The sequence below is a fragment of the Rattus norvegicus genome, chromosome 2 (genome assembly GCF_021556685.1).
Source record: "Rattus norvegicus strain SHRSP/BbbUtx chromosome 2, alternate assembly SHRSP_T2T, whole genome shotgun sequence".
NCBI classification, from domain to species: domain Eukaryota; kingdom Metazoa; phylum Chordata; class Mammalia; order Rodentia; family Muridae; genus Rattus; species Rattus norvegicus.
Window position 1 is genome coordinate 182,844,354 of NC_141535.1, and position 14,285 is coordinate 182,858,638.

The 14,285-nt window shown below is 44.7% G+C and overlaps 1 protein-coding gene and 1 pseudogene across 3 annotated transcripts in view; one reads left to right on the top strand and one right to left on the bottom strand.

Moving 5' to 3' along the window:
• LOC147996394 (MLV-related proviral Env polyprotein pseudogene) overlaps positions 1–14,285 on the top strand; it is a 64,121-nt pseudogene that overhangs the window by 33,905 nt on the left and 15,931 nt on the right. The window lies entirely within an intron of this gene.
• On the bottom strand, positions 12,982–14,061 carry Tdpoz1-ps1 (TD and POZ domain containing 1, pseudogene 1). The gene has a single exon (XM_087641252.1). It carries the CDS (start codon positions 14,059–14,061, stop codon positions 12,982–12,984), a length of 1,080 nt encoding a protein of 359 aa, XP_087497378.1.

Genomic DNA, 14,285 nt, shown 5'->3' on the forward strand with positions numbered 1-14,285 from the left:
GTTAAGATCAAAAACTCAAGTGACAGTAGATGCTGGCAAGGATGTGAAGAAAGAGGAAAACTTCTCCATTATTGGGGGCTTACAATTTGGTATAATCACTGCGGATATTAATCTGGCAATTGATGTGAAAACTGGACATGGAACTACCTGAGGGCCCAGTTATACCACTCCTGGACAAATATTCAAAGCATGCTTCAACATATAACAAGGACACATGTTCCACCATGTTCCTAGCAGCCTTATATATAATAGCCAGAAGCTGGAAAGCACCTAGATGTTCTTTAACAGAGGAAAGGATACAGGAACTGTGGTACATTTACACAACAGAGTGCTATTGCTGATGCCAAGAAGTGCTTACTGACACAAGTGCTTGATGTCTCCTAAGTCGCTCTTCCAGAGCCTTACATATACAAATGGGAATGCTTGCAGCTAACCATGGGACCCCAGTGGTAGACGTAGAGAAAGGAATGAAGGAGCTGAAGGGGTTTGGAACACCATAGGTAGAACAACAATATCATTCAACCAGAACCCTCAGAGCTCCTAGGGACTAAACCACTAACCAAAGAGTACACACGGAGGGACCCATAGCTCTGTCGTAAGACCCCATAGTGCCCTTACCTCAGGAGCACCACCCACAGAGCACAGAATGACAAAGTGACTGCTGTAATAGCATGAGGGTATAAGGTTTTTAACCCACGTACATGGGGTTGCTCATCCACACAGGGATAGGCAACACTGAACCCAGAAAGCACACAACTTTTATTTCTTACAGAGGACAAACTTCAGCTCATGGTTTGCCAGCCTATTCTCATTGGTGGTACACAGGACAAAGGATCTGGTCAGGTATTGACTGTCCTGCTCAAGGGGCTCTTCTTGGCTCAGTTGGTCACTTTCCTATCTAGCCCCACACCTGGCCTTGGGGAATCTCTGGAAAAGGGCTAAGTTGGGATGTCCCTTAGAGTGGGGGTGAAATGGGTGGTCAGGCAAGGTCAGAATGACATCTTGCAGTTGTTCTCAGAATTTACCACAGGGAGGGGTAGGGGGTCTTTCTGAGAACAGTTGTTCTTAATTAGCTTAGTCAGAATCCTGATCACCAAAACTTTATCATATCACTGGGCATCCTGACCTCAGATATATCTCTCAGAAAGGTCACAAATTTGTCATAGGCATCCTGACCACCAGATGTATTTCTCAAAACCTTGTTTTAACAGCTTAGTTTCTCATATCTATGAAACTATGAAACTTTATTTCTTTAACTCTAGCAGCATACGTAGCAGAGGACGGCCCTATCTGCAAACAATGGGAGGAGAAGCCCTTGGTCCTGTGAAGGCTGCATTCCCTAGTGGACAATAATGCCAGGGCACTGAGGCAGGACAGAAAGGTGGGTGTTAGGGGGCACATCCTCATATTAGCAGGAGGAGGGAGGTAGGAGTGGGGTAACCAGAAAGGAAATAAAATTTGAAAAGTAAATATATAAAATGTCCAATAATAAAATAAAAATTCTTTACCAGTTTTTCTAAAGAAAACTTGGTTCAAGAAGGACACAGAGCATATAATACTGTGCTTTTGAGACTGATGTTACTCATAATTTGTTGAATCAGTGCATGGGGGAGCTCAGGTCTCTAATCCCAGCACTGCAGAATATAAGAGAGAGCAATCTTTATTACTTGGAGGCCAAAATCATCTAAATCAAGAATTGTAGAATAACAAAAAATAGGTTTCTGTAAATCCAATAGAGGGGATTCAAAAAGTTCATTTATTGAGTTTTCTACTTTCCAATGGTCATTGGTTTTTCCCTGAAGACCAGCCCAGGTTCTGCTGCAAAATGAGCATAGTACAAGGGTCCTTCAGCATTTCTGGACAAAACAGGAAGCTTTTTATCAACATTCCAAGGAATATGAAGACCCCACCAGGGTTGTTATGGCTACACAAAGATGGGTAAGGCAACTTGTATTTGGAAAGATAGGTTAATTTGAGAGACCCCGGCTTAGCAGCAGTAATGCCATTTTGTAAGGTTGTACTTAGATGACTGGTTCAGGGATGGGTCAGAACACTCAGAACATGGCAGCTGTCAAACAGGATGTTTGTAGTTGAGCACCTGACAACAAAAGGGAGAAATGAAAAGCCCTGGGAGATATGGGGCCCATACCCTAGTGGAGGGCCGAGTGAGCCGTTATGTTCTAGGAAGGCGGCCAGGGAACTTGTCCCCAGGCTGAACCCTCGCCTCCTTAGAATCCACCAATTATGTCCCTGTAAGAATGCATCTGCTTCTGTATGCATGTTTCTGTTCCCCAGAACCCTATAAAAAACCCATCCCTGGTTCCACGGGGTGCACCAGTCCCCCGAGTTGACTGAAGCACCCAAGGTGCCTGTGTATCCTGATAATAAACCCTCTTGCTGATTGCATCCAGTGGTCTCAGTATGGTCAATGGGCTTGAATGTCTCCTTCCCGAGGGAAAGTTCTCTCTGAGAACTTTTAATTTGGGGGCTCGTCTGGGAGCCGGAGATCCTCAGCCCAGGAGCCACCGACTACCCACCGGGAGGTAAGCCGGCTGGCATCTGTCTTGTCCTGTCTTGTCGTGTCTTGTCCTGTAAACGATCGATCAATAGGCTCAAATCTGAGGACTGGTTGGAGGAGAGGGATCCGGACCAACGGTGCCTTGCGCCCCAGACCCTCGGTGCCTCCGTTTGGGCAGGCCAGAGAAGGAGCTGACAAGCTCGGACTTCTCCGCAGCCCTGGAAGACGTTCCAAGGGTGTGTGGAGCCCGATTTTTCGGAACTCAGCCCATATCAGAAGGATATGTGGTTTTGGTTGGAGGAGAGGGATCCGGACCCTCAGCACCTCTGTCTGACTTTTTGTTTTCCGTTTGGCACCGAAGCCTCGCCGCGCGTCTGTCTGTTACTTGTTTGACTGTTGGAATTGTTTGTCTTCCTTGTGTCCTGATTTTCCTTAAAACTAACATGGGACAGTCTCTAACAATGCCCCTCAGTCTCACTCTTGACCATTGGAAGGACGTCCGTGACCGAGCACATGATCAGTCGGTTGAGGTCAAAAAAAGAAAATGGCAGAGCCTCGGCACATCCGAGTGGCCCACTTTCAGAGCGGGCTGGCCGGTGAATGACATTTTTAATAAGACCATTATTTTACAGGTTAACGATCAGGTCTTCCACAAGGGATCACATGGACACCCTGACCAGGTGCCCTATATTGTTACCTGAGAGAGTCTTGCATTTGACGCCCCCGTATCATCTACCTACAGGCCCGACTGAGGAGGCAGAAGCAGAGCCGCCTGCCAGACCAGTTGCCGGGCCGCAGCCTGAGGTGGTTTCTTCCCCTGTGGCTGCGAGACTCCAGGGCCGGCTCGAGGTGGCACCGGACTCCACCTCCCAGGCTTTCCCGCTTACACAAGGGGTGGGTGGCCAGACCCAATACTGGCCGTTCTCAGTGGCCGACGTTTATAACTGGAAACAGCACAACCCCCACTTTTTCCAAGGATCCGATGGCCCTTAACGATTTAATAGAATCTGTTTTAATGCTATTTGCCCTGTTCGGCGGACCCCTATCTTCTGGACTCTTGTTTTCTTGCCATCCCATTTGAGATGCTTGTTAGTAACTCTTACAGGTCTTCTTTACCACTAAGGAAAGACAGAATCCTACTAGAGACCAGAAAAAAAATGTTCCAGACACGGATGGAAGGCTCTCACTTCTGCGTGTTGGATTCAATATGCCTGAAGGTAGGGAGTGTTCCAGGTCTGCCCCCAGGCTCCAAGGGTGGGTCTCCGAGGGGCTAGAAAATGCCCCACTAATCTGGCTAAGATAAAGAAAAGATATAAAGAGAAAGTTACAGAAATTTAAAGAGTTACAAAAGAAGTTAGAGAGCTAAAGAGAGGTAAAAGACAAGAGAAGAACATATACTGGCCACAGTAGTTAGGGAACCTAAGAAGACAGTACATGACAACAGAAGAGAATTCCTGGCTAAAGACACTGGGTCAGGGACTGCCCCAGAAAGAACAAGAGGGGCCACTGGAGAGACTCTTGGTCCTAGTGTGCTGGCTATGCACAGAGATAGAAGGGAAGCCCGCCCAATTATTTTATGGATACAGAGACCCAACGCTCTGTGCTCCTATGCCCCAGTGGGCCAGTATCCAAAGACCTTGGGTACAGGGGGCTACTGGCAACAAACAATACTTATGGACTACCCGAAAAACAGTGGACCTTGGCGTGGGCCGGGTAACCCACTAGTTCAAGGTCATCCCTGACTCTCCCTAGCCTTTGCTCATGAGAAATTTGCTCTCCAAAATGGCTTGTGTGGGCTGAAATGGCTGGGTGAGGCCATGTGTATACATATCTGCAGACTGTGTATGTGGAGCTTAAGACCTGTCTCAGTGCACCAGTACCTGATGCTGGAAAATGTATGGCTTAGTACCATTCTGCCTGGAACACACCATTCCTGCCAGCTGGGCACTAACAATTATCACCCAATCCAGGGCTTAAACTGTGATAGAGTGGCTGATGTTTTGCCTCTGAATAGAACGTCCCCAAAGATGGGACCACTGGTCAGCTGCCATGGACTAGATTCTCTACCGGTTGGGGGCAATCTGGTCACCTTGCTGCCCAATCCTGACCTGGAGCCACCATAACATGAGTATCAAGTACTGGCAGAAGCCAATGGGTGGAAAAAAGACCTCTGCAACTGGCTGATTGATCCCTGCTAAAAGCCGAGGCTACCTTGTTTACTGATGGGAACAGTTCTCTTCTTGAAGGTCAGAGATAAGTGCATGCTACAATGAAGGACAACACAAATGTCATCTGGGATGGACAAACCTCTACCCCCAGCACATCAGCGCCACAGATGCCTTACCATCTCTTGGATGACCTGATGAAGCCAACAACTGTGAGTATTATTCATTGCCCAGGACATAAGGAAGGAAGAGGTTCAGTGACATGGGGCAGTAACAAAGCAGATAAAGTGGCTCGGGAAATGGCTATGCAGGAGCCTCTCCTGGTTACAGACCTACAAGAGACAGCCACTGGGAACTGGGATTGGACTAAGGGATGGCCTCAGTTAGAATGTACAACAGAAGAAAAGGCCCAAATTGCTTATTTCCTAGTGTTTGTAGATACCTTTCCAGGAATAGATTGAAGCTTTCCTCAGCAAGCAAGAGACGGCCTCGGTAGTCATCCAGAAGATACTAGAAGAAATCTTCCCCTGATTTGGAATGCCCAAGGTAATCTGGTCAGACAATGGCCCTACTTTCATTGCCAAGGTAAGCCAGGGTGTGGCCAAGTATTTAGAGGTCGATTAAAAATTACATTGTATCTACAGACCTCAAAGTTCAAGACAGATAGAATAAATAGATAAAGCTCTAAAAGAGACCCTGACCAAATTGACCATGGAGGCTGGCGCAGACTGGGTGATACTCCTTCCCTCTTGCTCTCTTCAGAGCAAGAAATCTCCTTTCTAGATTCAGCCTGACCCCCTTTGAGATCTTATATGGGGCCTCAGCTCCTCTGACTGTATTAGATGATGTTACTGAACCAACATGTCATAGTAATAATGATTTATATGCCAGGCTAAAAGACCTACAGGTGATACAGAAAGAAAAATGCTCACAGCTGGCAGCAACCTATGCCCCAGGGTACCCTGAGACATCTCATCAGTTCCAGGTCAGAGACTGCAGCTACATACAGCGACATGGAGCCCACACACTCGAGCCTCGCTGGAAAGGACCATACCTGGTGCTGCTGACCACCCTGACAGCCATCAAGTCTCAGCCCTCACCAGCCGCATACTAGTTGTTGGGGCTGAGAGCTGGGACCTAGAGGGACACTCGGATCTTCAAAAAGCTCCCTAGACTTGCACATCAGATGAGTGGATACATCAGAGACATGACTGGGAGGTTGCTATAATGATCACTTGAGGAGTGTGCTTTAGAAACAAGAATTTCATGTTTGCCCTGGGTTCCATTGGGATAGATGTAGAGATAGGCTTGATTTCTATTACAAATGATGTAACATTACATATGTTAGTACTCCTAACACTTCTTGGGACTGTGCCTCAGGGATCACAATCTATATAAGTTTAGAAGTTCTAAAAGACAGTCATGAACTTGTTGTATAGGTTCAGATAGTGTCCAGATTAGAATCCTGATGCTAAAGACTTAATAAGACAAAAAAAAAGAAAGAGTTGAGAATTACTTAAGGCTATCTAGGTGCTGCAAGGGCAGCACAAGAACATCTGCTGTTGCCCTACAATACAAGGCTTATAGAGAATTCAGACCTGCCATTGACTCAGATATAAAAAGAGTAAAAAAGACTTTTTAGCTGACCTCCAAGAATACCTAACCTCCCTCTCAGAGGTAGTCCTTCAAAATAGGAGAAGATTAGACCTGATATTCCTTAAAGAAGGAGTCTGTGTGCTACACTAAAAGAAGCTATACAGATCAGACAGGAATAGTAAGAGATAATATGGCTAAGCTCCAAGAACGCTTAGCCCAGAGACAAAAGTTGTTTGATTCCCAACAAGGGTGGTTCGAGGGGTGGTTTAACCGATCCTCTTGGTTTGCTACCCTCCTGTCTACTCTGATGGGACCCCTACTTATTCTTCTCCTAATTCTCCTATTTGGACCCTGTATCCTTAACAGGCTGGTACAGTTCATGAGGGATAGACTTTCAGTCATTCAGACTCTGGTACTGACACAACAGTACCATAGGCTGAGACAACAGGAAACAGAGATCTCTTAACCAAGTCGAGTGATAGATTTCACTCAAAGTTAACAGAAAAAAAATGGGGGAATGAGAGACCACGGCTTAGCAGCAGTAACACCATTTTGCAAGGCTGTACTTAGATGACTGGTTCAGGGAAGGGTCAGAACACTGAGAACACTGCGGCTGACAAACAGGATGGTTGTAGTTGAGCACCTGACAACAAAAGGGAGAAATGAAAAGCCCTGGGAGAGGTCTCACACCCTAGTGGAGGGCCAAGTCAGCCATTATGTTCCAGGAAGGCGACCAAGGAACTTGCCCCCGGGCTGAACCCTCGCCTCATTAGAATCCACCAATTATGTCCCTGTAACCATGCATCTGCTTCTATATGCTTGCTTCTGCTCCCCAGAACCCTATAAAAAAAACCTGTCCCTGGTTCCGCGGGGTGCGCCAGTCCCCCGAGTTGACTGAAGTGCCCACAGGTGCCTGTGTATCCTGATAATAAACCCTCTTGCTGATTGCATCCAGTGGTCTCAGTCTGGTCAATGGGCTTGAGGGTCTCCTTCCCGAGGGAAAGTTCTCTCTGAGAACTTTTCAAATTGAACCAGGATCAGCTGGTTCAGTATCCAGAACATGTATGAGATGTTACCAGACTTGTAGTGTAAGTCATTCAGGCTGCAACCCCAGCACATACAATGCACTGCATGTCAAATCAAAAACCAAGGAGTATTTGATCATAGTCCATGGTTTTGTAGTGTAGTGCCTGGGAAATGTTAGTAATCTCCTAAAACACAAACAGAAGCCAATCTGAAACAAGTTAAATCAGGGTTTTTATTCTATTCTAGCTAGCTCAGGCCCCTCCAACACACCACATTTACCGGCAGAAAATGATTAAATCAAATTTGATATCAGGGTCTACAGGAGGACTCCTTTTCTGATGTCAATGGATAACCTTGCCCATTCCTTGTTGATCTGCATTCATCAGTCCAGTGTCAGACTTTGACACACTTTTTTGCCTTTTCCAGAAGGCTCAAGTTTTCTCTCTGTATTGTTTCTAGATTAAAAAATTTTTTTCTAGTCCTTCAAAAATTTTTTCTAGTCCTCACTGATCCCTGCCCACAAGTCCTTGCTCCCAAAAACTGTGGGAGAGAGAGCTCATTGCCCAAACCTGTGGGCACTCCAGAGACTGCAGTGCAGGAGAGACTGCCACTTCTGCCCAACTTTGCCCACATCCCTGGCCAAAGAGGAAACAGTATAGGGCCTCTTGGAAGAGGAAGATAGGGGCACTCAAGCTGCAGGAACCCTGAGGTCCAGATTGTGCCCGGATCTGAAGGGACTGGGTCAAAGAGCTCCCTGACCCAAATCCCATGGGAAGGAGAGCTAGACCTTCAGAGGGGAAGGCACACCTGGGAAACCAGAGGAGAATACTCTCTGCCCACATGTCTAACTTTAGAGGAAAACACCTAGTGCCATCTGGGCCCCATGTGCACAGGGACCACGGAGAAAAAGGGGCAGGCCTTCTCATTGCTGCCCTCACGGAGAGCTGAAATACAGTCCCAAGGAGTGACTTCAGTTCTGAGGCCACAGGTAAGACCAATATTTCTGCTCCAATTGACCTGCCTGGTGAACTCAGGACACACTCCCACAGGAATACCTGAAAGCTATTAGACAAAAACAACTACACACCTGAAAGCAGAACACTCTGTTCCCATAACTGGCTGAAACAAAACAGGAAAACAAGTCTCCAGCACTCCTGACACACAGACCTATAGGACAGTCAATTTCAGCCACTGCCAGAAATAGCAGAACAAGAGATAGAAGAGAGAATCTCAGGAGCAGAAGATTCCATAGATATCATCGACACAACTGTCAAAGATAATGTAAAATGAAAAAAACTACTGGCCCAAAACATACAGGAAATCCAGGACACAATGAGAAGATCAAACTTAAAGATAAAGGTGCCCCCATCTTCCTGTTCCCAGAAGCCCTATACAGTTTCTCCTTAGGCAAGGGATGTGGGCATGGGTTGGCAGTACTGGAGGCCTCTCCTGCCCTGCAGTCTCAGGAATGCCCACACGACTGAGCAATGAGCTCTCTCTCCCATGGGGTTTGGGAGCAGGGAGCTGTGGGCCAGGATCAGCGAGGTTCAGGTGCCAGCTACTCAGGTGGTTTTCAAACAGAACTGAAAGGCTGTGGTATCATTAGTTGCTGAAGGCCATGTGTAAAGATCCCTCGACTAACAATCTTCACTATCATGCAGGCCCAGATCTGCTACTTTGAGTTAATCCACCCCAACATCTACTTCATCTATGAGCTGCTGAAGTGCAAAGAAGACCCAGTCATGCAAAAGTAGATGTCTTTACTGTCTAGGGCTGTTCCCATAACTGCCCCCTGCTCCTTAAAATGGAAAAGCTGCAGCTGCACACAGCATTTCTTGTCCTGCTGGAAGACAGAGAGAGCACAGGGCACTGGTGCTATGTGCAGGATACAAGCACAAGCCTTGAGCCTAATGAATCCCCCACCCCAAAGAGCCTCATGTGGGCAGAGAGTTGTGCAGCACTTGTAGCTGGCACAGAACCTGCCCCCCAAAATGACTGCCTAGACACACAATTTCCTTGTCACAGGGCCACAGCAGAGTATCTGAGAAGAGCCTCAGCAATGTTCCAATACTTTTGGTGTTTTAGAAAACTTGAACAAGACCAACAACTCACTGCTATGAATATTTGTATGTAAAGAAGTTTCAGATAGGTAGAGATAGATGCATACTTACTGTGTGACACACTGACCCGATGACAAATGAATATGGGATGGAGAGGTGGGAAAGATGGAGGAACAGAGCAGTGAGTGCATGGTGAATAGAGGCACAACCGAAGATGGGATGGCAGTGACAGTTGTGAGAGAAAGGTGCCTGTGGTGGGTGGTGGAACATGTCATAGCTGAATAGGGCCATAAGGTTGGTGTATAACAGCTTGGAGTTTGTGGAGACTCAGCCCCCAAAAATGCTGCCCATCTACAAAATTACCCAGGCTTTGAGCAATGAAGGAATGTCCAATATGAATCAATTTAATTTTCTGAATTTGACCTCCTCAAATGACCAGTATGGTCTCTGTGATGCCCTTGGAAGCCATGCTGTTATATGTGGTCAATTGCTGCAGGACATGTCAAAGTCAGATGTTCTTGTGGATGTTCATGGTCTCAGATGTCATTGGAAGTCATCTAAATGTCCATGGACCACTTTACTGTCAGAGGTCAAGTGGATATCTGTGGTAGTTTGAAGAAGTTTGGTCCATGTAAAATAACACCATTAGGAGGTGTGACTTGTTGTGTCACTGGGTAGGTGGCCTTTGAGGGAGGCTTATGGGGTTGGAGTGTTGGAGATTTATCACAACACCTAGTGCTCAAGCTCTGCCCAGTCAGGAAAAGAGCCTCCTCATGGTTGCAGAACTGAATGTCATCCTGACAACCTTTGTATCAAGATATAGAATTCTCATCTCTTGGGCAGTGTTTAAAACTTAGTAAAGCTTGCTTTTAAAGTTGGCCTAAAATGGTTAATTTGTTTTGGTCTGGTGAACGTCAGAATCAGCAAAATGTATTCCTGTGTGTGGGGTTTGTTGTTTCATAATCTCAAGCAAGGCTCAGTATCTGTCTCTCTTCCTGATGCCTGCTGATCGGCATGTGGAATGCTCAGCTACATCTCCAGTACTCTGTCTGCTTGCTTCCCACCCCATTACCTGCCATGATACAAATATGTTGCTGTAATAATAAATTAAATTGTTTATTTTACCCTGCATCAGATCCGGCACAGTAGTGCCCCAAGATATCTGGTAAATGTCTTCATCTCAGTCAGCAAATCATCTCACGTGCTATGCTGTACCCCATATCACACTACTGATGGCTATTCTCTGAGCCTGGCAACAAACTCTCTACCCACCTAGTTTCCAAGGCAAGTTGCCACCATGCCAGACATACATACCCCAATTATCTGGTGGCCCAGTGTCTCCAGCCACCACATAATCTCTTGAATTCAATTAAATCGCCATATGAAAGAACATACAACACAATAACTTCTGATCCAATTGAAAATATATAATTGCCCACCTACACATACAAACCCCCGTACATATCCATCCCTTAAAAATATTCATAACAACTTGTAAATGTACAGAGAGGAACTTAACATTCACCTCCATGATCTCTTGGCTGCTTCTCCCCTGGTTCCAGTCTCCTCTTCCTCTCTAAAACTTGTCTCATGCCCATCCTTCTTTCTTGAACAATGACAGGCCTCATTCTATCTTGTTCCTGCCTTCACCTATAGAGTGACATCATCCTACATTTCACCCTTTTTGTCTAATAAAATTGGGCTGAGTCCCAAGGCTTTCAGGCGTACAGTTCTCCCTATATAAAGTTATAGGAAGTTGTGTACCAGCAATACCATCCATGCACTGAAGTTCCTGACAGTTATCAGAGGCAGTTTGTTTAAAAAAGCCATGCTTCCCACTGACAATTTTCTCATTTCTGGGTCCAAGAGGATGTATGTCTTACAGGCTTCAAAGAATCCTTTTTAGATATATTCTAGGATTCTCATTATTTCACCTGATTACCTTAGATAAATTTATAGACAAATTTGATAGAAGCTTCTCTGAGGCTCACCCAACAGAATCTGCTGGTAGACATATATCCTCTCCCTAACTTCAACAGCCTTAAAATACCAGTTTGGTATGCTCAAATTAAAGGCTTTACCTGTGTGAGCAGTCAGTTACCCCTAGAACTAATTTCTAAGTTTCTCCCACAATTCTCTTACTTTCTTCAGTTGTGAAAGGAACCTGAAGCAGTTGTTGACAGTCATCATAGATGGGTTTATGGGTCTTTTTGAAAATGAATGAAGGGGGTCTACAACTTCCAATTATAAATGTCATTACTTTCCAATGATACATAGGGCATAACTGTCTCCCCTGTACATCTGGGTGTTTAGAAGACTAGAGGAGTAAGGTTATAGTAGAGTTAATCCCTCTGGGCAGTAAAGCCTGATGTCAGTTGAACTCACATTATGTAAGGGCACTAAATACTCAACAAGGAAAAAGGCACAAGCTGCAATTTCAATTCTTACCACGTGTGCAGAAATTCAAAGGCATCTAAGTATAGCAGCAGGCATTAAAATTTTCCCCATCAAAAAATGCCCAGAACCAGATAATTTTCACAAAAATTCTCCCAGCCATTTTAAGTGTAGTTATTGCTTATACTCCTCAAATTATTTCACAAAATAAAAACAGAAAGATTATTGCCCAATCTATTATATGAAAGACTACAGTCACACTGATATGCAAAACACATACCAATTTCCCTTATGGACACTGATGCAAACTTAATCATTAAATAATTGCAAATATATTCCAAGAACACATTAAAATATCATTTACAAAAGATAAGTAGGCTTTCTCTCAAGATAAGTAGGGGCGCTTCAATATAAAAAAATCAATAAAATTAATTGACCACATAAACCAATGGAAAGAAAACAATGCAAAACAAAAGCAAACAAACAAAAGGCAAAAAACAGGATTGTTAAACTGGGACCAGGCAAGGCCATTAAGAAGCAACCCCTTAATGATAAAAGTTCTCCAGAGATAGGCACAAAGATGGTATGTCTAAATATAATAATGGTAATATAGAAGAAGCCCATTTCAACATCAACTTAAATTGGGAGAAACTCAAAGCCACTGTACAAAAGCAAAAGCAAGTAGTGGTTTCTCATTCTCTTAAATCTATCAATACAGCAGTTGAAGTCTTAATCGGAACAATAAGGCAACTGGCAATTAACAGGATAAATACAGTAAAGTTGAAAGCATTTTTATTTGCATTTGGGAAATACACTAGAATTAGGTGAAAAACTTTACATGTCACTTAGTACACATAAGTTAGGTCATCTATTCTGCTCAGTCCAATGCAGACAGGTTTCTCCAAAGAAAGTATGTTGGGTGGTCAGGACAGTTGAATCCCAGTTTACAAGACATCAGACAAGAATCAAACACCATCAACAGGGTAGTTGCCAGGTAGAGTGTCCAAGACCCTAGAGCTGCTCTTTCCCCATACACCATTTTGACATTACATTACAGCTGTTTTAAATCTTGGGCCACCAGGCTGCCTTTCCCCAGATTCACTGTAAATGTTCCAGCAATACAGTAGTCTAAACAGAAGTCATTTGCAAAAAACACTCATTGCTACTTTTGGAAGACAGATGTAGGTCATAGCAATCAAGCACCTAAAATATCTTACGGTGTTTAAGTGAGGGCTACAAAAAAAGGACACTGTATGGAAGACAGGGAGTGAAATGCTTCCTCCACCAAGTGGGGATATGACTCCACCATTGACTTCCACCCCATGGTCTCAGAGAATTCAGAAGCATGAAGTATAATGAAATCCATGGCCTTAGTCTTCAGGTGGTCTGCGTTGTGGAGGTCAGCCAGGATGAGAGTGGGTACAGCATTTTTCACAGAGAGGTTCCTGCACAGGGCATCCTCACACATGACCTTCAAGTCCTGCAGGTCATACATGTCAGCAACTGACAACAAACCAGTGGCCATTGAATGGATGTGGAGGTGTGGTGCCTTCCCTGTGTAAATGAAGGCCATCATTTCCTTAAAGACTTGCAGATGAATGTCATGGATCTCAATGCGATTTGTTAGGCTCTCCAGCATTTCATGTTCAAACATTGCTCTAAAAACTGGAGAGTGAGCTGCTAGGATGGCCTTGTGATCTCTGAATTCCTGGCCAGCAACCACCAGGGTGCAGTCTGTAAAGAGGGGATTCTCCCACAGCTCCCCTAGGTCATCTGCCAACATCTGTCTTGGATCCCTGATTGCAGGTGTCATGTTCTGTCCAGGCCTGCTAAAGACGGGTCCTACTATGCACACCTTGCAGCACAGGGTGAGCTGGTCTTCAGGGAGAAGCCAGTGCCTATAAAAGAGGAGGAAATCTCGAAGGATGAACTTTTTGTGCCCCCATTTTTGGTTTGGTAGAAACTTTAAAACATTTGGGACCTTTATAATTTGATATTTCTCTCCTTGGGCATTTATAATCCAGAACTGGAACGTTGCCCAAACTGGACTCTCTGGACAACTGAGCAACCACAGGTAAACTGACAGGTAATCTTTGCTTTCTTCATCAATACCATTTGGATGTATCCTCAAACACCATTGCATTTCTTCTGCATTGGCCTCTAATGAGAACACTGGGCTTGTAATATTTTCCAAAATTCCATCCATGCAAACTGAAAAGTTGCTAATGGTCCACTCGTAGCAGAACTTCTGAACACTGCTATATATGTAGCCACACCTCTTGAATTCCAGGTCCCTTGACATGTCTTCTGGAGGTAGTTTGGAGGTTAAAGTTGATCTGAAAGAAGTAATAGAAATTATTCTTCATTCTCTAGGATACAGTTGTACATATCCTTTAGCTTTTATTTTCACTGTCTGGTAAATTGTCCCTTTTATATTCTTGGAAACTTGTATTTCTATAGGTTTCTCTAGGTTTCCATATTTGTTCTACTGAACATAATACAGAACCACAGTGACTGTTAAACGTG

Coding starts and splice junctions, on each gene's coding strand:
- Tdpoz1-ps1 (XM_087641252.1), bottom strand. CDS start 14,061: ATGTCAAGGGACCTGGAATTCAAGAGGTGTGGCTACATATATAGCAGT.